The 22,321-nt window shown below is 37.9% G+C and overlaps 1 protein-coding gene across 8 annotated transcripts in view; it reads left to right on the top strand.

Moving 5' to 3' along the window:
• Window positions 1-22,321, top strand: part of CDK14 (cyclin dependent kinase 14) — a 772,185-nt gene that overhangs the window by 153,465 nt on the left and 596,399 nt on the right. For all 8 annotated transcript variants that reach the window (XM_074266573.1, XM_074266570.1, XM_074266566.1 and 5 more), the window contains one exon: window positions 2,642-2,673. In XM_074266573.1, coding sequence (XP_074122674.1) covers window positions 2,642-2,673 — 32 coding nt within the window. The remainder of the gene's footprint in view (window positions 1-2,641; window positions 2,674-22,321) is intronic.

The raw sequence follows: 22,321 nt of genomic DNA, 5'->3' as shown, positions 1-22,321 counted from the left end.
TCTCTCTGCCTCTCTGTCTCTGTTTCCCTGTCTCTCTGTCTCTTTGTCTGTTTCCCAGTCTCTGTCTGTCTCTTTCTGTCTCTGTCTCTGTCTCTCTGCCTCTCACTGTTTGTGTCTCTGTCTCTCTCTCTGCCTCTGTCTCTGTCTCTCTTTCTCTCTGCCTCTCTGTCTCTGTTTCCCTGTCTCTTTGTCTCTCTGTCTCTGTTTCCTTGTCTCTCTGTCTCTGTCTCTTTGTTTCCCAGTCTCTTTGTCTGTCTCTCTCTGTCTCTGTCTCTTTCTCTCTGCTTCTCACTGTCTCTGTCTCTTTCCCTTCCCTCCCCTCTTTCTCTCTCTCTTTCACATTCTCATTCTCCCTCTTTCATAGGGTGGGGAGATGGAATTGTTCTGATGGCAGCTATCTTGATCTCATCTGACATAAAATGTGTTAGAACAAATAGCTAAAATGTTTGTGAAACTAGATTGATTGTTCTTGGAGGGGGGAGGGGGAATTGTGTTTTCATATAACACTATACCTGCTGTAAATTTTTTGTTGTTGTTGAATAAGTGACAAGAAAATACATACGTAGCTATTAAATATTTTATTTTTGTTTAGCTTGGTATATTAGCATATAGCTAAAATCATGATAAATGAATCGATTAGGAATGAATGCTGTGATTTATACCCTAAGATCTTCTATGCTATAAAAGTTGAAATTATAGACTTATGTGTAAATATAAAAATGATATAAATTATAAATTATTAAATTATATAAAAGGTTTATATAAACTATAAGGTTTCTATTGACTAGTATAAACCATGAACAGATTACAGTGAATCAGTTAACAGCTGGGGCTGGAGAAAAGAATTTTTGGAGTCAGCATATCTGGGCCTGGAAACACCCTCCACCTCACCCAGATGGAGGCAATTTAGTGCCTTAGTGAGATGTTGGGGGCACTGAGAGGTTATGGGACTCTCCTGTGGTTGCCTCCTCAGTTTGCCTTTGAGGCAGGGCTTTGTAATTCTAAGGTGTCCATTAGGTTAGGCTACTTCCGGGGCAGCTTGAAGAGTATTGGATCCTCTTGGTTACCTTAACAGAATACCTTCCAAACTTGTGTGCTTCAGTTCTTTTGAGGATTTCATTTTCATATAATAATCAACTGGACAACAGGGCAAGAATTAATGCCATTTTTCTACAAGAGAACTTTTTTTAAATTAAATTTTATTTATTTTTTCAAACAAAGATCTCTCTTTTCTTCTCATCTACCCCCCTCAATTGAAAAAGCAAGAAAAACAAAATTCCTATCAGAAACATTTTTTTAATGTGTATAAAGATGCTAACAGATCAGGTTGATTGTACAAGTAAATTGAAAACAAGATTAGAAAATCAAGACTCTAACCAAGTACAGACTTTTTACTTTTCATTCATTAGAAATCATTCCCTATGGTAAAGGATTTTAAGCTATTTTACATTTATAAATTTCGAAGAAGGGGAACAAATAAGGATGAATGATTCTAGAGAATATTCATTATTTTCCCCTTTTTGTTTCATTAGAGAGAACACATTTGTAGTATAAATTAGTGAGTGGGAGAATTTTTTCAGGACTACCCATAAGCTTTGATTTCACAACTTTTGACTTAGGTCCATTGTTAACAGGACAACTGCCCATCTCATTTTGATTTTTGCAGCTACAATTTAACACAAGGTGGACTTTGAATACTATCCACTATCTTTGTTGTGTTGCCAAACATTACACTGCATTAATTAAAATAGTTCTGTTAACCTATCAACTTTGGGTACATCAGCCAATGCATACATATTCCTTAAAAGATACACATATTTTTCAGCGCTTGTGGGATTTAATCCCCTAGAGATCAGACCCCAGCACATGAAAAATTAAATGATGCTCGTACTCATCAGTGACAATATTATAGTCGTGCAGATGGGCAGTTTATTTGAATTTCAATTCAGTCTCTAGTAGCTTCCAGAAAAATTTTCAAACTAATTATCTCCTTGAATAGTGAGTTTGCTTGCTGAACTTATTGTACAAAAAAAAAAAAAAAAAAATGGCCAAAACATTATTTCTCCCGACTGTTGCTGTTTTGACACCTCAGACCTCTCCCCCACATCATTTAAACTTCTCTGGTTATTTCAGATGGCCCAAGGAATGCTTGGCAGAGTGAGGCTGTGTCATTGGAACAATCCACAGGAAATAATGGCTGATCCATTTGTGACACACATCGGGCCAATAATTCCTGCATAAAATTTTTGGGTGCATGCAACAAAGAAATATGAAAAAGGGAAATATTACTTTATAATTCTGGTTTGGTTGTACTTTCCTGGAAATGTTTTCGGAGTGAATAAGAATGGTAGAAAAGATTTCTTGTAAACGCCATTTTTCTTTACCTGAAAGGAGAGTTTGATTTACATATTTATGAAAAACATTTCACAAAGATGCATGCTGTGCAATTCCATATCTCATTTTCACTTTCATATTTTGATCACAAAATTGTTATTCAGGCTAGTGTAGTCTTTGCTTTCTGAAACAAGATCACATTATTCCATCTCCCTGTATCTCATCCTCCCTGTGTAACGTAGTTACTTTTGCTCTTTTTTCAAAATTCATGACAATAACGGTTTCCTTTTCTTTTTTTCTTTTAAAGCTTTGAAGAAAGAGGACAGCAACTTTGATGAGGTAGGTTACATTTCTTTATCTTATGTTGGATGTATTTAATTACTGCCAGGAATATTCAGTGGCTGCCAACTTCTCACTTGGAAACAGAATGTTTGGGTGTTTTGTTTTTGTCAGCAAGTGTTTACAACTTTCACACTCATGTGAAGTGGTGATTCCCATAATAATCAGACTTAATTTTATGGGGATTTTGAACTTTCAAGTTAATTTCTTGCCAAGGAACAGGGCAGGAAGTGTGGGGAAATGGGAAATACCTTTTATGTGTGTATATATATAATATAAATGGCATTAGCTTGTGTTTTGTTGTTGGTGTTTTAGGTAAATGGATTTTGTGTAGTTTCTTCTGATGAAAACGTTCCAGAAGCCAGATGTGACATGTATAGCTGGGCTAAACCTCTCGCCTTAAATTGGGTACCATTTTAGATACATTCTCCACTGGGTATTTGTTACAGTGTCAATACCACCCTCTCTCCCAGCGTCCCAGAGGAGGGATTGACTTTTTGTGTTCCAGTTTTCCAGTCTATCAGATCCCACACCCCAACTTCTTTGTTCCCCTGCTATTGAGTGACTAACAGCCTTTCATAATAAAGTAGTGGAAAGTTCTGAACTTATCTGATTTTCACTTGCTAAGTATTTATTAAACACCTGTTCTGCGTTAGGTACTATTCCATGTGTCTTCAATGTGGTGTTAAAATTACATTTGACTTCCGGATTTTAAAAAATAACTAATAATATCCAGAGTGTCTCCTGGGGACTGAGAATCACTTGATGAAAGCATGTATGTAAATAGACAAAGATCCTATGATGGTATTGTAATGCAACCCACTCAGAGACCCAGGGAAAGTATCTTTGCCAGTTTGACAATGTTTTACCCAAAGTCTGGTCACTTCTACCTAGTTCATTTACAATGGGCCTATGTATGGAATGTAATCTCAGCCCCACCTTATTTCCACTCCCTCCAATTATCCCTCCTACCCCAGGCTAGAAATGTATGTGGATCTCAATTGTGTCATTTGACTTCCATGCTCTATTGCTTTCTAAACCATCTCTATTTGGTTTTCTTGCAATAAATTGTACCCACTGAGAGTCTCTGGTCCCCTTTTCCAGTATCTCACTGAATTTTGTGACTCTTGGTCGGGAGCAGCAAAAACTTTTAATTCACCCCCTTGCAAGGAATCTAGTTCTAGTTCTAGTCTCCTGATCCCCATCCCCTGGGGCTTGTGGCGGTTTTGATTCAGACAGTTTGGGACTATTTTTCTTGGGGAAGAAAAGGTACAAGCCTTTTGATCTAGCCCTGTGGTTTTTATTGGTGAAGGGTGCTCCCTCTCTTCCAGTGCTAATCTGCCATTGTTTTGCTCTTCATCCTTTTCAAGAGTTGTCTGGCACTTGGCAAGTTAAGCAGCTTGCCCAGGACCACCCAGAGGCAAGGACTTTAATCTCTTACCCAGGTCTAAAGCCAAGGCCAGTTTTCAAGCAGTGTCTCTAGACCGAATAAACTTTCTTGTAGATCATTTTTTTCTGTCCCACTTAAACCCTCCACAGAGGCCAGAGCCCCAAAGGCTAATCGAGCTTTGTGGAGACTTGCTCCCTTAATTTTACATTTGAGGAGGAAGGAAAGATGAAGTGGCTTATTGATTGGTGGGTGCCCAGATCATGGGTACAGCAGACTCCTGTTAGATTTTATTCTAGTAAAGCAGCTCAGTTCCTCCAAAACCTTCTGGGCAGTGTTTCTTAGCAGAAACACTAGAGACAGTTAAGTGGTAGAGTGGTTAGAATTGGACTAGGAATCAGGAATTTTCTGCTTCCCAAGTTCAAATCTGGCTGTGTAATCTTGGCCAAGTCACTTTACCCTGCTTGCCTCATTTTCCGCATCTGTAAAATAAACCAGAGAAGGAAAGGGCAAACTATTCCAGTATCTTTGCCAAGAAGACCCCAAATGGGGTCCCAGTCAGAAAATGGGGACTGAAAATGGCTGAAAGAACAACAGAAGGATCTAAAATAAGGTTGAACAACGTGACTATAGCATTTTAATAACACTATTATTTCAAATTGGAAATTTTGTTATATAAGGGAAAGTGTTCCGGATTAGATTAGGGGTCCCATACGTGAACCTCACCTTTGCCCACTGAGTGGGTATGCAATTTGGGTAAATTTTGATTGTTTCTGTGCCTTTAGGAGGGCACTGGACTAAGACAATGTTTTGGGACTGCTTTGACTAAAATTGCAAGCTTCGTTTTATCTAGCCATTATCTAGTCATAAATAGTTATCTAGTATTTAGACTAGTCAGATGTATATTTTAAACAATGACAGAAGGTTGGGTGCCTCTTAAATGGCAAATCTTGACAAGTCTTCAAGATATTTCTGACAAATTCAAATTCAAATCTTGAAACTTGGGGGCCAAATCCCCTTTATTGCTATAGAGCCCTAGGATCTTTCCTGAGGCAATATTTATGGTAAGAGAGGAGGGTGTTCTCTGGATAGTCTGCTCCTGAGGCTGGAGGGGGGAGGCTGTGTTCTTGTGGTAGAAAGTGGCTCTTAAACTTTTTCATGTTTCTAGTATTTTTTAATGAGTATCTGTGCTTTGGATTTCTTTTTCCCCCTTTTCCACATCTGTCTCCTTTCCCCCTCCCCATAGATGACATAAACATATACACATTTACAAATATATATTTATATATATATATAAAATAAATTTTATGTAGTGAAATATATATATATGTACACATGGAGAGGGAGAGAGCGAGAGCATGAGTTTTGCTGAAAAGATAATAAAGAAATAGACACAATCTGCAAGAATTTTTTTTCTGTTTTACTATTTTGAAATATTATTCCTTGCAATTAAAAACAAAACAGCCCCTTTTAACAATGGTCAAGAACTGTGTTTAAATGTTAGAGAGAGAACCTGACACAAGGCCTTGAGCAGATCTGCAGTCCTAAGCAAAATATTTGGCATTTCTGGGAGGCCCTGCAGATTTGGAGTAAGATAGCTGAGCCGTGCACAAGTTTCCAATGGCCTCTATGGTTTTATTCAGGGGCTTTGTTTTCCCTCCTCACCCCCACCCCCAGCTTTTTAAACCCTTTCCTCCTTTTGGCATAGAGACTCTTGGATTCCACAGTGTTGGTATTTTGTGCCATTGTTTCCCTGTGTGACATTGAACTTGGATGTACAGAACTTTTACACAGGTGCCCAGAGTGAACTGGCTTAGTTTGTCCTTAGGCTTGTTCTCACACACTCACGCTGCCAGTTGTTTCATCAGTGGCTTTTCCTTAGCTCAATCCGGAAATGGCTTTAAACTTAGGTTAAAGCATTTTAATAGACGTCCAGGCTTCTACCCTGTTCCTTGCGGAGAGAGTTTGAATTTGGGCCTTGATGAGAATCTGCAGCTAAAGAGTAATCCTTTGGGTGATTATTCATGATGTCTTTCACCAGTCACATATGCAGAACAGCCGGTGATGAAGACCAAATAGAAAAAAAGCCAAAACATAAGAGAAATTCCCGGGATAGTGGTGAGATTTTATAGTAAAAGAGGAAAAAAGCCAAAAAAACCCCTCCAAACCTCTTTTTTGATTCGTTTGAAAAAATTGATCTTGGACTTAATCCCCCCCCTTCCAAAAGAAACCCCATTTATTTATTCATTTGTTCATTTATCAAAAAACACAATAAATGAACAAATATATCAATGATATACAAACATATATATATATATACATATACATATATATTTATTTTATATACAGGTATATAAAATAGGTACACAAATTAAACATTTACTGAGAATAAATCAAAATTTTGCAATCATCACATTTAGTTACAAGGCCCCATGTGGGGTTGCAACCCCCATAAGAAGCTAGGTTTTAATACCTATTTTATATACTTTTGTATATTTGGGGTCACGTAAAAATGGGCTTCAAATGAAAAAAAAATAAAGAAATTCAGCATTAGAGAAAGCCAACATTTGGTATACAAACACACACATGCACGAGTACAGTTGTATCCTATCAGAATCATTTTATAGAAATGGCTCATTCAGCCATTCCCCCGTTGATGGTCATCCTGCCAATTTCCAGTTTTTTGCCACCACAAAATGTATTTTATGTATTAAATGTATTAAATGTATTTTATGCTATTTGTATTTTAGAACATATACATTCTTTTCCTTTTTTCCTGAACCTTTGGGAAATAGATCTAATAGCGGTATTACTGGGTTAAAGGGTGTATATATAGTTTTATAACTGAGTTTTAAATAACTTTTCCCTGAAAAACAATAGCTTTATATAAGAAGAGTGTTTTTATAAATGTCAACCACTTCTGGTTTTTAATCAAACTGAATTCTGTTTAAAAGACATTTACATTACATTAAAAGACTTTACATTCATTTTATGTTGATTCTTTCCTAACATTTAGCTTTTTTTGATTTGGCAGCAGGTGTAAGCAAAGATTTTGACTTCCTACTGAAGAAAGGTTTGGCTCCATGACTTTTTTGGGCAACTCACTCAATTTGTCTGGGGTCCCAATTTCTGCATCTGTAAAATGAGGGGATTAGACAGAAAGATACCTAGAGATCATTGTTCAATAGGATGGTTTCTTGTTTTATTGAAGGCTGTGCATGAGGAAGCGGATGCATAAAATATAAGATCTATAAGGGGGAAAACCTAAGATTGCCAAAAATTTATGTTAGGAGAATGTCCAGAAATGACTTTTTAGCTCTTAAGACGGCTCTAAGAAGTGACAAAACTTCAATTCAGGTATCCATGAAAAATTTTCTAAAGGTACAGCCTTCTTTAGACCACTGTTGCTGGAAATATCCTGTCCAGATACACTGAAGAGATCTCTGGCACAACGGAAAGAATATCGATTCTGGAGTTGGACAAAGTCTTGGGTTCCAATTTCACGGCCGACGCTGTGCCATTTTCCTCTGCTGTAAAGTAAGATTGGGCTACACAAGCTGGCCACTGAGACCCCTTCTAGCTCTAAATAACTGATCTGGTCTCAGGCTATATTGGCAGGATCAGCAGACCTACCTGTGGTCACAGGGTTCTTGTTTAATGTTATATTTTGTGATTTACCTGAAATAATGTAGCACTTGAAATAGGGTGAAATGCAAATGAGTTTAGAAGAAATTTCCAGGGGTAAAGATATAAAGGAGAGGCTGTGACAGCTTGAACAGAGAGCTGGTCCCTCTCACATGCTGGCTGTGTGACAGCAAGTCACTGATCCTCCAAGGGCCTGCCTGCTGGAACTCTGTCTTCCCAGAAATCAGCCGGAGTCAGGATCACCAAACGTCTTTATTCTTGATCTTTACCGTCCCCTCCATCGCCAGGTCACAAGTGCGAGAGAGAGCGTGAGTTCCACCACCCAAGTTTCTCCTACTCCACCTACACAAGTCACTTCCCCCTCTTTGTCCCACCAATCAAGTCAGCACAGAACAGCTGGGGAGGGTCAACCTTCAAACAAGTTCATAGGGAACCGTCCAATTGGCAATTAGTCTCACGTGCTTCATTATCCAAGTGCATTGCTCAGTTCTAGCCCTTTACATCTCCCGCTTTCTTTTGTTTTAGACCACAGGAGGTCATCCCTGACTTTTCAGGGAGATGAGGACCCCAAAAAGGAGATAATCACGCCCCCCCTGACATCTCAGGAAGGGAGATGAAAAGCACCAAAGAGAAGTGGGGATTTGTTAGCGGGTTTCTGGGTTGAAGGGCCTTATTAGAGACAAGTATGCACAAACCCATCAACATGGGAGTTATTACACAAGCACATAGCAATAACGCAGAGGCTATTAGTGGTGACTCTCCCCACAGTCAGTGCAGACTCGATGTGGTGTAACAAACAAGAATTGTACATGCAAGTAGTGATATAACAAACAATATAAATCAACATGGTATTGTAAGAGATTTCCAGAAGTCCTAGAAGGAGGGTATGTAAACACCAGACACACATACACCTTCTTCAGCAACCAAGAGATAGTCCAAAACCAATCTATTGTCCATTGCTTCACTGTTAGGGAATGCAATGATCCCCACAAGTTTTTGAAGTCCCACATCAGTCTTTTTAATATGTTAGGGAATCCAATGATCCCAACACCTGCCCTAAGCAACTCTTTTAAGACCACCTGTGCTGACAGGTGCCAGTGGGCATTGGCCTAAGCTCCTTACACTTAGGAAACCTCAGGTCGGGCCCAGGTGGTGTGCGTATGATTAACACCTGTAGAGAATGCCCATCTTTGGAGGAGAAAAGTTAGGCCCAAATACAAATACCTGATGCATTTGGGAGTACCTAGAAACTGAAAAAAAGGTCACTTGACAAATTATTCTGCACTTTTCAAGGCTGCATATATTTAGTGAAAGCCCTCCTTAGTACCTTCAGTGTTTATTTCATGTGTATTTAATAACAACTTGCCTACCTGGTGTGAAATGCCAGGCTTTTCAAACTGAAATTATATTTCTGAAATGCATTTGTTCCAGACATTTCATCAAGATTAGCAAATATATATTTGTCTCAAGTGTAGACAGGATGCTTCATGAATTCGGTAATTATTCTTTCTTGCTGCAGACATTAAAGCTTTGATTTTCAGGATGATGGTTAATGGTTTTGGTGATAGATTCATGGCTGGCTGAGCATTCCTCAGACATTCTTTTTTCCCTTTGGATTTTTAACAGAGATATATGTGACTTAAAAAAAATAGATCGTCAACATTTTCCACTTGTCCTATAATTTTGGTTTAGGTTTTTGTGTCTTATCACCTTCTCCCCACTGTGCTTAAGATGCTGCTTCTACATGTTGAGATAATAGCTCTGTGAGATAGAGATCACGAGAACAGTCTCAAAGGGATTTGAAAGAGAGGCAGCCTACTGGCACATAGTAAGCACTTAATAAATGTCCTTTCATCATCATGGAGAGAGCAGAGAACGGAGAATGAGGGTTTCGGGGTCCAACTCCTGCCACTGACTGCAAAGAGCTGTTGTGGGACCCGATTACTCTCCTTCTCTGGATCTCAGGGCCAGTGAGGGGGAGAAGTGTTGGAGTCTTCCTGAGTTCAAATCCGGCCTCAGACACTTACTAGCTGAGTGATATTTAACCCTATGTCCCTTAGTTTCCTCATCTATAAATAAACTGGACAGGAAAACCCCAAATGGGGTCATGAAGAATTGCATGTAACTAAAAAACAATTTTTTTTCCAAATTCAAATCCTTTCACAGAAGTTTATTAGGAAGAATATTTAAAAAACAATTTTTAAAAATGAGGAAATCAAACTCTGACCTTGAATATTACCTTTCCACTAATTCCTATAATTCCTTTAGTTTCCCTCTAGCTTTCCAGTTCACTCCTTTCTCCATTATTCAATGCAGAAATGGAACTTGGGCTACTCAGTGATGATTTGTATGAGAGTGAGAGCTTTGAGATTTCTCTCATCTGCCAGAGATACTATTATCACAGACTATTACCAAAAAAAAAAAAATTGTCCTTAATATTTGATGGAAATTTTAGTATTTATTAATAATGGTCCTAATACATTAATTTCCAGAATACTTTTCACAATTTCAAGGTTGTTTTTTTTTTTTTTTTTTTTGTAATAGTCTGTGATAATAGTATCTCTGGCAGATGAAGAAACTAAAATTTAGCTAAAGTGATTTGTCTGGGTTCATAGAGTTAATAAATATTGGGCTTATAATTCAGATTCAGGCTTTTCTGGAGTTCACATTGAAGACTGGAACAAACATACCATTGTAGCACATACCCAGGGCTCTTCCGTTTGTCCAGACCCAGTCTTCCCCAGTCACTGTCTGGACTCTTGGTTAGCCGTGTGAGGGCCTGGAGGATGGAGTGGGGGGCAATGTCTGTGGCTCATAAGCTCCCACCAGTTGGCTTTCCTCCATAATTATCAATTGATACCAATAGTCAGCCAGACTTAGCTTCTGCGCCAGGGTGTGGAATATTAAGAAGAGCTGGTATAATTTCCCCCAGAGTCCCCAGTAACAGAGAGAGTTGAGGGAAATAGCCTCCACCTTAGAGAGTGTAAGTGGCAAAGGCTGCCTCATCTGCAGCTTTTCTTGGGGAAGGGATGGTGCACTCGTGAAGTTCTCCTTAGACATGGCTGCCCTTCCTTACTCTGATTGTTCGTAGTATCGCGGGCAGACACTAAATCATCCATTCTGGGGAATTATGCCCTCTCTGCCTACTCCAGAATGCCTGGGATACAGAGGTCCTCTGGCTGGGACCAAATTTATTCCACCAACCAGACCATGCTTCCTGTGCAATTCAGTGGAGTTCATCCAGGGAGCTTTCAGGGACTCTTAAATTGGTTAAGGACTTTCACACTTGGGCGAAAGCCTTTGATCAGAGCTGTTTTTCAGTGGAGATATTTAGGCTTTTTTCACACCCAGTTTAAACTTGGATAAACTCAATGGAGGTGTTTTCTCTTGAAAACTCTTATCGAGCCCCAGCATCTTGTGTCTTACTTTTTTAAAAGGAGGTGATTTGATCGAATAGCTCAGGGGACGTTTTCTCCTCCCAGTTTGACTGTATTAACTGCTTGCTTGAAAGAGAAGAGGATGTTAGTGGGATAAATCAAGAAGACCCAGGCTTCCCACTTTAGACATTTATGATTTGTTGACCCTGGCCAGATTACTGAGCCCCTTATTTGTGAAATGGAGATAATGATGACACCTTCTTTGGGCTTATTCTGAGGATGGAAGAAATGGATCAAAGTGCTTTGCAAGTCTTCAAGCCTACATACATGTGAGCTATTCTTATTCCACTTAGAATTCCCTATTTTTTCCTGCTGAACATATCAAAAATTGCATTCATCATCTTTTCAAAACTCTTCTCCCTGTCTTCTTTCTTTCTATTAATGACAACATAGGTTTCTTAATCTCAAAGCCTCAGAATTTACTTTCCACCACTCCTTTGCTCTTTCCCTCTGTTTTTATTTGTCATTAAATCATGCTGATCCTGCCCTCAACATATACACAGAAAAAATCTAAGTGATGCAATAACCAAAGAAATAATGAAATCTTAAAAAATATATATATATATATTGGAAAAGTAACTCTTGTTTCTGCCTCCTCATTTCTGTCCCCATGGCTGCCATACCGTTTTGATGATGATTTAGAGTGGCTTCCAGCAGTAGCCCCCAACTGGTCTCTTCTGCTGATCTATAACCTCTTGCAACAGTCAGTTTTTCATAAATGCCATTTGGATGACAGGTTAGCCCTGCTCAGAATCTGTTAGTGCCTTTCCATTGCCAAAGGATAAAATACAAACTCCTTAGGCTGACATCAGAGATCTATTGCAATTTGACTTTCTCCTGTCTTTTCAGACAGAAGCAGTAGTTTGAACTAGTCTTATCTTTGGTTTTTCTGTACCTTTGTATCCATGGTGTCTGAAATCCTGAAGATACATCTTAGATTATGGGAGCCAGCAGTATGTGGTGAGAGTGGGCCCCGGGTTTTGTTCAAGTCACCCCCTATCTTTGAGCCTCAGTTTCCCTCAACTGTTAAGGAAGGATTGGAATAAATTGATTAATGAGATTCTTTCTATGCCTGGTGCTCTGTGAGTGAATGAATCTTCACCAATGAATGAAAATTTAGGGCATTTTTCTTTTCCTTTTCTTATAATGAATGGTTCACTAACAGTCTTCTGTGTATTAGCTTTTCTTTCCTTTTTTTTTCCCCCTCCTTTTGTAGTTAATTGGCATTCAGCATCTGAAGTCTGTCTTTCCCTCATGGCTTGAGCAATCTTAAGTGTTTACAATAGGCTTCAGCTTCTTACAAAATGGTATGCTCTACAGGGAGTACATTATACCTCTTTGCTTTTGAATGCAAGTTGAGCTATTGACTTAAATCTATAAATCTGTAAATTGCCTGGTTACCATTGAAATCCCCTTCTCACTCTACACCAACCTGACAATTGAAATCAGTTAATGCACTCTTGCCATTTCCCTAATTCAAGGATCTCTAGCAAGAGTAGTCTGCTTATGGATCTCCTCCATCCATCCTCTGGTGTGTGATTCCACTTTGTGATTATAAGATTTCCTTTCTCCATGCCTTCTGTTAAGTGCTTCCTATGCCCTGGGATAGGGGTTGGAGCTAAGGGCCACCAGAACCCGGGGCAGCCCTCAGGGAGCTTGTGTGCCAGGGAGAGGATGGAAAACTGGCAAGACGGGACTCCAAGGTCACTCTGGAAGCAAGGGTCAGAGGCGGGCTGGAAGAGGGCGCAGCCTGCAGAATCCAGGGTCAGGGTACCTTTCTTGCTCCTGTACTTTGCTGTAGACTTGCTCAAAGGGAATGTGTTAATGTGTTAAATCTTGTTAAATGTTTTTTCAGGAAATATTTTAGCATTTTATTTACTCTTTGAGGAACATTAACCACAAGATGTTTTCTAAAAAGGAGTAAAATCTTGAGTTTTCTTGTGCAAAAAGACTAATATGGAAATGTTTTACATGCACCTGGATAACATATCTGATTAGCTTATGGTTTCAGGGAGGGAGGGAAAGGAGGGATTGAATTTGGAATTCAAAACTTTAAATAAAAATGTTAAAAAATTGGAGAATAGAAAGTCAGCAGGATGGCACAGTGGATTGAGCACTGGGTATGGAGTCAGGAAAATCTGAGTTCAGATATGGCCTCAGATACTGACTTTAGTGTGATCCTGGGCAAACCCTTAACCTTTTTTGCCCCAGTTTCCTCAGTTGTAAAATGGTAACAATAATAATATTTACCTAACTCTCCAGATTGTTGTGAGGAGCTCATAAAGTAATATTTGTAAAAAGTGCTTAGTCAAGATGACAGGAACAAATAATGATGAATGTTGGAGGGGATGTGGGAAAACTGGGACACTGATACATTGTTGATGGAGTTGTGAAAGAATCCAGCCATTCTGGAGAGCAATGTGGAACCATGCCCAAAAAGTTATCAAACTGTGAATACCCTTTGATCCAGCAGTGATGCTATTGGGCTTATATCCCAAAGAAATACTAAAGAGGGGAAAGGGACCTGTATGTGCCAAAATGTTTGTGGCAGCTCTTTTCGTAGTGTCTAGAAACTGGAAACTGAGTGGATGTCCATCAATTGGAGAATGGTTGGGTAAATTATGGTATATGAAGGTTATGGAATATTATTGCTCTGTAAGAAATGACCAGCAGGAGGAATACAGAGAGGCCTGGAGATACTTACATCAACTGATGCTGAGTGAAATGAGCAGAACCAGAAGATCCCTGTACACTTCAATACTGTATGAGGATGTATTCTGATGGAAGTGGAAATCTTCAACATAAAGAAGATCCAACTCACTTCCAGTTGATCAATGATGGACAGAAACAACTACACCCAGAGAAGGAACATTGGGAAGTGAATGTAAATTGTTAGCACTACTGTCTATCTACCCAGGTTACTTATACCTTCGGAAGCTAATAATTAATGTGCAACAAGAAAAAGGTATTTACACACATATATTGTATCTAGGTTATATTGTAACACATGTAAAATGTATGGGATTGCCTGTCATCGGGGGGAGGGAGGGGATAATTTGGAAAAATGAATAAAAAAAAAAAGTGCTTAGCTAAGTACCTTGCACACGGTTCAAACCCATAGTTTGGGTTCTTTTTTCCTTTTGGGGGGGGGGCTAAGATACTGGAATGATTTGCCATTTCCTTTTTCAGCTCATTTTCAAAGGAGGAAACTAAAGCAGAGTTAGGAGACTTGCCCAAGATCACACAGCTAGTGAGTGCTAGTAAGTGTCTGGGGCTGGATTTGAGTTCTTGAAGATGAGGCCTTCTGATTCCTGGCCCACCTAGCTGCCTGTGGTGTGACCCCAGAGACTTTCTACCTCCTCGTTTTACAGATATGGAAACTGAGGTCTTGAAATGTGGAGTGACTTGGAGGATTCACACAGAGTGTCAGAGGGAACATTTGAACTCAGATCTTTTGACATTCTTGTAATGATCATATAATTCCTTGATGATATCCTTCATACGATCTCTTGTTTGTAAATCATCATTGCTAAGAAAGTTGCCGACTACTATATCTACTGGAATTCTCCCTTGCTCTCTGGATCTTGGGATTTTTCTAGATTTTTTTTAGATGTCATGTTCCTGCTTTTTAACCATATAACTCTTTATTTCTTATTGTTCTTTATACTATAAGAAAGACTTGATTTATGATTTTTTTTAAAGCCATAAAGTAGATTTGCTGCTCATTTTAATGTTGGACAAAATCAGAAAATGTATGGCTCATTTCTTTTTATCCTTTGAGGTAAAAAAATGACAAAAATATGATATCAAATATGGCAGGCACGTGTAATATAATTTCTTCCAGTAGTATATGAAATTCATCCTTCTAGTAAATTAAGACCAAGGAAAATCATCAACATCCAAGCTATGAGTGAGTTATGAAGGCTTTATTTTATAAGGGAATTAAATTTCCAATCTCAGATGCAATGAACGTACATTCCCGTTACAGATTTCTCACAGAATAGCTTTTTTAGTAAGTACTTTTTCACCATTTAAAGGTAATGGTTGAAGTAAAATAATTTCTAAATCCACAGAAACATAATTTTATTTTCTGTGTATAACATTAACTTTGGATATTGTTGAATTTCAGTATTTGCTTTTGACGGACTTTTCTTCAACCAGAAGAAGATGTCATTCCCTTCCCTTCTCCCCCCCCCCCCCCCCCCGCCTTTTTTTTTTTTTTTTTTTTTTTTTTTTTTTTTTATTAAAGAAAAGGTTACTTACTTTCTTCCATAACTAGAACAATTTGTCAGCTAATGGCTGTTGCTACTACTTCAAGTGACGTGAGTTCAAATCCTGCCTTCTCAGTTGGAGAAGAATTGGGTTCAAATCCTACCTCAAAGCTTGTCAGGTGATTCTGTTGCTCTTAGGACTCATGTTAAGCACTTCATGTGTAGGGATGACATGTGAGTGAGAAGTCAGTTTCAAGGCTCTGGTCCGCACATGGCCCACAGAGAAGTAAGGGAGAGCTGCTTATCATATGCAAGAATGGTCTAAAATTCTGTGCATTAAACTTTTCTTTGATTTTTTTTTTTTTTTTAGCCGTGGTCCTGCTTTGTTATAGTTTGGAAAGCCATCATCAAGAGGTAAAAGGACTTTGACAAGTTAGCTAGTTTCCCTTGCTGCCAGATACCCAAATGAACACGATCTCTCTGCCTATTTAAAAGAAATTCAAGGAAAGAAATTCCATACCATTTCTTGGCAACCCATCTGGTGTTTAACTGCTAGGTAATTGTGGGAGTTTGGATTTTCTTTCTTTGAAGTTGTTCAAGATTGTTTTTTCTTGTTTGGTCTTAATTTGAAATGAGCTATGTAATGGGCCATTATCATTTCACCTAGTAGAAGCTGAGATATTGATTACCATAATTGGCAAATTATAACATATTGTTCACATTTCTCCATAGTGACCCCATTTGGCTAGCATACACCACGAAAGTGAGACACAAGGGAACACCCCCCCTCCCCCCAGGCTGGGGTTAAGTGACTTGCCCAGGGTCACACAGCTGGGAAGTGTTAAGTGTCTGAGACCAAATTTGAACTCGGGTCCTCCTGAATTCAGGGCTGGTGCTCTCTCCACTGCGCCCCCTAGCCGCCCCCTATCGTTCACATTTCTATAGCACTTAAAAGTTTTACAAATCACTTTACTTACAACAGTTCTAAGAGCTTGATGGTGTAAGTAGTATCATCTCTATTTTACAAATGAGTAAACGGAGACCCAAGGTCTCAGTGGTTTGCCTAAAATGACTTTTCTCAGTGTCATCCTTATCATGCATGACATAATAAGGTAGAATTATAATGAACATATGAGAAGAATACAGTTACCTTCTCAAGAGCCATTTCTGTCCAAATCCTGTTGAATATTGACTAAGAAGAATAAGAGTAGTAACAAACATTCACTGAATGAGAGTAGTAACAAACACTAACTTTTATTTTCCTCACAACAAACCTGCAACTTTGGTACTATTTGAAGTTATTTAAACCCATTTTACATATGATGAAATTAAAGTTCACAAAATTTTAGCAACTTGCTTATTTTTTCTCATTTAATATTTCATTTCCCCCCAGTTATATATAAATTTTTTTTCAAATTTTGAGTTCCAAATTCTCTCCCTCTCCTCCCATCCACTGAGAAGGCAAACACTCTGACCTAGGTAGATGTGTAGAGGGGCTTGCTTATGGTCACCCAGCTTGTTCAAACCAACACTTCGAATCTTCCTTTCTTTCTCTAGTTTGGGCTGTTCTTTTTATGTGTAATTTCTTGATATATATAGATAGATGCTTGATGTTATTCCGTATAATATCATAAATTAAAAACCTAAAGAATTATTTTTGAAAATTTAATCCTCTGAAAGGGACCCTCATGTGCATAAATGTTTGTGGCAGCCCTTTTTGTAGTGGCAAGAAACTGGAAACCTAGTAGATGCCCATCGGTTGGAGAACGGCTGAATAAATTGTGGTACATGAATGTTATGGAATATTATTGTTCCATGAGAAATGAGCAGCAGGATGATTTCAGAAAAGCCTGGAGAGACTTACAGGAACTGATGCTGAGTGAAGCGAGCAGGACCATGAGATCTTTGTATAATTCAACAACAATACTACATGATGATCAATTCTGATGGACTTGACTCTTAACAATCAGATGATTCAGACAAGTTTCAATGATTTTGTGATGAAGAGAGCAATCTACATCCAGAGAGAGACTCTGGGAACTGAATGTGAATCACAACACAGCATTCTCACTCTTTTTGTTGTTTGCTTGCATTTTGTTTTCTTTCTCATTTTTTTCCTTTTTGATTTGATTTTTCTTGTGCAGCAAGATAATATTTAACATATATTTCTACCATGTTTAACATATATTGGATTACTTGCCATCTAGGGAAGGGGAAAGAAATTGGAACATAAGGTTTTGCAAGGATTAATGTTGAAAAATTATCCATGCATATGTTTTAAAAATAAAAAGCATTAATTAAAAAAAAAAAAAAAACACCTTAATCCTCCAGAATGAAGGCTTTCCACTGAGAATAAGGGTTAAGTAAGCATAGTAGCAAAAAAGAACATCAAGATTTGGGTTCCATTTGACTCATGGCTATTTGTGGACAATTTTTTGAGATAACAAAGAGAAAGGTGTATATGTTAGCAGGAGGAACTGATAGCTTTTATGATTAACTTGTATAAGGTAAAAATGTCTATTTATTTTCAATCTCCAGTCTTTTTGCTGTCTCCCAGGGAATGTGATGGACTAAGTGCTATGGTCTTGGTTAAATTTATTCTTTTTACACAATAGAACATTTATGTTTATAAATTAGTGTCGGGGCTTGTTATACATAGGGGTTCAGGTGTGCAGAAGGCTTGATAGCATATGGCATGTCCTGAGAAATCCTCATTTAGCACAGACTTTTCCCCAAGAGGTCTGCCTTGCTTTATTTAAATGATCTTATTATAGCCAACCTCTTTATCCCAGGTGCAAGTGAGAAAAGGTGGCTTTAAAAAAAGCTAATTCTCTTCTCCATCATCCAGAGCTTTCTTATTTGTCTCAATATGTCCATCTTACTTGCATATGCAACACAAATCCTTCAAAACTCACTCCAGAGTTTGGTTTGGAGCTGGAGGGCTCTCAGAGAACATTTAGCCCAAGGGTTCTTAAGAAACCCAAGGGTCTTGTTTTTTAAAAATGTTTCGACAGCTACATTTCGGTATAATTGATTGCCTTTGTAACTTTCTATATTTTATTTTATGCACTTGTCTGTGACACAAAAGAGATCAATAACTCCTAATGTAGTCTCAGCTTTTTAATTTTATAGAAGAGGAAACTGAGACTCAGGGAGATTAAGCAGTTAAAAGTCAAATAATCAGTAGCATCAAAGATAGAATTTAATGGATATTTCACAGGCCTTGGGTCAGGCTGACTTACTTATTACTTAATACATATATTAGCTGTGTGACCCTGGCAAGTCACTTAATTCCAATTACCTTACACACACACACACAACATACACAGATAGGACTTGAATACAGAGTCAGGGTTCAAACTCATTCTAGCTCAGAGATGTCAAGTTAGAGCCTACCTAGTGCAGGGAAACCAGAGTAAAATATTTTGGGGAAATATTTAGAAAAAAAATTCAATAAAGCATAGATAATGCTCTCATTGAAAACTAAGCCTGCAGGAATTCTGTTTCTGTTTGACTTTGACACAGTTGCTCCAGGTGACCCATGCAATAAGTTTGTCTAACACTCTTGAGTCATCTTTTATGTTCCATTTTTACTGTCGTCAGACCTCAATTTCTTGCTAAGAAAAAGTTCTTGTGCTGAGTTTTGGTGCCTGGAGAATGATGGGATGAGGTACTCTTCCATCAGCTTCAAGGTCACTTTTCTGGAGGGGAAATAATTGGAAGGGTTTTGCAAGGATTAATGTGGAAAAAATTATCCATACATATCTTTTGAAAATTAAAAAGCTTTAATTAAAAAAATAAACATGTATAGTCAATCAAAAAAAAATCACTCTTCTCTGACAGATCTTTTCCTCTGGCACAATTCCAGGGGGACACTTTTCTGGAGGGTTTCTCCTCTCGGGCATTATGAGAAATCACACCAGGCCTATCGTTTCACTTGATTCTTTCTTGACATTTAAGGGAAATTACTACATCACTTGGGATTCCTGAGATACTTCAAGTTCTTTCAGTGATGGGCTCTTTCGGAAACAGGACTGTTACAAAGAGCATCATTGCCTGATTAAAAATGCTTCTGAATTAAGACTATGCATTTGGACTTAATGCTTAATGCAAGTCAAAATAGTTTGATTTACGGGATCTAGAGAATTTTGGGATAAATAATGTTTAGAAGAGGAAAGGAAAAAGCACATCTGTCTGTTAACATTCAGTTAGCTACAAAAATTAAAAGAGACATTTGTTCCCAGATGCTTTTAGGTAGTTTTGCTTAACTGTTCGGTTCTGGGAGAATGTACTTTGTAGGGGATTTGTTTGAGTATTTGTTGAGATGTGGCTGTTGGATTCAAAGGGAATGCACCAGAAAAGAAAAAAAAAATCCGAGGGAAAAATTGAATATGAGGAGAATAAAAGAGGAGGAGAAATCCTTAAAGCCATGTCATGATAAAGTCACTGCTCACCTAATGAAGAATGACCTTTGGGGAGGAAAGGGGACAGTAGTAACACATTTCTATGGTACATAAATATTTACGGAGTGTTTTTCTTGTGTTGTAGGCAGCACAAGTATTATTATTATTGTTGTTGTTCCTATTTTACAGATGAAGAAACTGAGACTTAGGGATTCCTTTAACTGTTTTATCCAGTGGATTCTGTGTTCATTGTACAATACCAGCTTTTCAGAAGCCTGAGGCCTGCAGTCCTCAGAAATGGATAATCCCTTCAAAATTTTGACCCCATATTCCTTTTTTCTTCAGTTAGTCCCACTTTGTTGGTCCTTAACAATGAATCACCCCTACCAGCTCTGCCTTTTCTTCTTGGTTCATATTTCTGAACTACTGAACATTGCTAGAGGGTATTTTTTAATTTAAATGAAAATTTAAGGTATTTTTTCTTGGGAAGGCATTAAAGGTGAATCCTAATAGATTGTTACCCTGAAGAAAGATACCAACTTTCTTTTCTCATTTTCAAGTTTAAATTAATATCTAGTTTCATTTAAAAGAGTGTGTGTGTGTGTGTGTGTGTGTGTGTGTGTGTGTGTGTGTGTGTGAGAGAGAGTTATAGGTAAATGTGATGGTAAATAGTTTCATAGTTAAGAAAGATAAAGAATTAAGATAAAGGCAAATGATGTGAGCACATGATGATTTTGAAGCTTTTTGACTATCATTTTCTGTCACAATGTGTCAGAGCTTCTTTCAGTAGGTATAAATTATTTCAATTGAAGAAGACAAAATGGGTAATATTGAATAGCAAATTTTCACATGTTACATTTATTTCTTTTCTTTTAGCCCCAGGATCTTTGATGTTTTGGTTTAATTGTTTGTCTTCAAAGAGAATTCAGTCTGGAGGGAGCAGGGTGGGAAATGAGAAGATGTAAAGGTCATTCATAAAACTTAGTTAAATAGGAAAAAGAAAATTAGATTGGGACTATTGGCTAGAATATTGCTATGAGTATGAAGTCATTTTTATTTATTTATTGTCAGAACAATTGAAAGTATGGCTAGGATCATTCTAAAACTGCCATAGAAGGGAGATCTTTAGCATCTTTTGCATGTTGACATTTGTTGAAAATTATGAAAATTATCAAATGGAGAGTGTGTGGATCTTGACATTTATATAGCCCAAGTAAGAATTTTATTATTTGCATGTGGAAGATGGGCATTTTCTCACTTCCCTAAAGTTACAAGGCCATAAAGCCAATGCTGTGGGGACTGCGTGGGGATACAGATAAGACCTGGCTTTCTTTGGATATTAAAGGAAGAGAATCCTTTGTGGAGTGGAAAGAATATGACTCCTCAGGAGATATGCCTTTGAATCCCTAAGCACTTTGCTGGTCTTTAGTTTCCTTATTTATAAACCAAAGAGGATGCCAGGCAGAATTAAATTTAAAGTCTTTTCGATCCAAAATGCTGGAGGTTTTCAAGTCTCTCTAAAATGAGCTTTTTTTCTTGCATCATTTTGCTCCATATTCTCTTTGCTTAATTTTGCTCTAATAGAAAATCCCTTGGTCTGCTAAATCAAATGATTGATTTGTTTTCCTCCTATCCAGTAATTGTGTGGCTTGGGCTAGTTAGGCCGAGCAGTGGATAGAGCTTTAAGTCTAGAGTCAGGAGGGGTCAATGTCATGAGTTCAAATGTGGCCCCAAACACTTCCTAGCTATATGACCCTGGGCAAGTCACTTAACACTGTTTGCCTCAGTTTCCTTATCTGTTAAATGAGCTGGAGAAGGCAATGGTTATGATTTTATTTGAGTTTGTATGGTATGTTGAAACAAAATTTATAAAATTAAATTAATGTCACAAAGTTGTTTTCAGTCCAAGTCAAGTAAATTCTCAGTGAGGAGATTGAAGGATAAGGACTTGGGTTCATTGGGTGGTTGGTACCTACTGAGAAACGGGAGCACAGAATTCAGGCTCCGATAGACATGTCAGAACTACTTCCTAAGTCATCTTTAGTATATTAGGATTTTTGTTCCTGTATATATAGGACATGTATAAGTATGTACATATATATGTATATATAATTATCACTTCTGATTTACTTTATCTTTCACTTAGTGCTGATTTTGACAGATGTCCATTCGTTCACATGGTTGTTAGGAAAATGAGCAATCTCTGAGTTGTCTGTGCATTGTTAAGAGGGGAGAAAAATTCAGTGTGGTTACTTTTCAGTTTTTTTGTTTTTTTGTGTGTACCAATGTGGTTCCACTGGACTGATGTAAACTTGTTAAATTAGTGGATTTGGGGGTAAAATAGCACAATAGTATTTTTAATATATACACACATGTATATGTGTGTATACACAGGTATGTATATACATACATGTATATATAGATATAGATAGATAGATATCCTAACAACTTTGGAAAGAAAAGTCTGAGTTAGCAAACCTACATTGATTTGGGTATCTCTTGCAGCGGAGCAGATGGTATAAGCTCTGTTCTGTGGCACCTCATCGGTCCTCCACAAGACATCAG

The sequence above is a fragment of the Sminthopsis crassicaudata genome, chromosome 5, assembly GCF_048593235.1.
Source record: "Sminthopsis crassicaudata isolate SCR6 chromosome 5, ASM4859323v1, whole genome shotgun sequence".
NCBI classification, from domain to species: Eukaryota; Metazoa; Chordata; class Mammalia; order Dasyuromorphia; family Dasyuridae; genus Sminthopsis; species Sminthopsis crassicaudata.
This window is presented reverse-complemented; position numbering and strand designations above follow the sequence as displayed.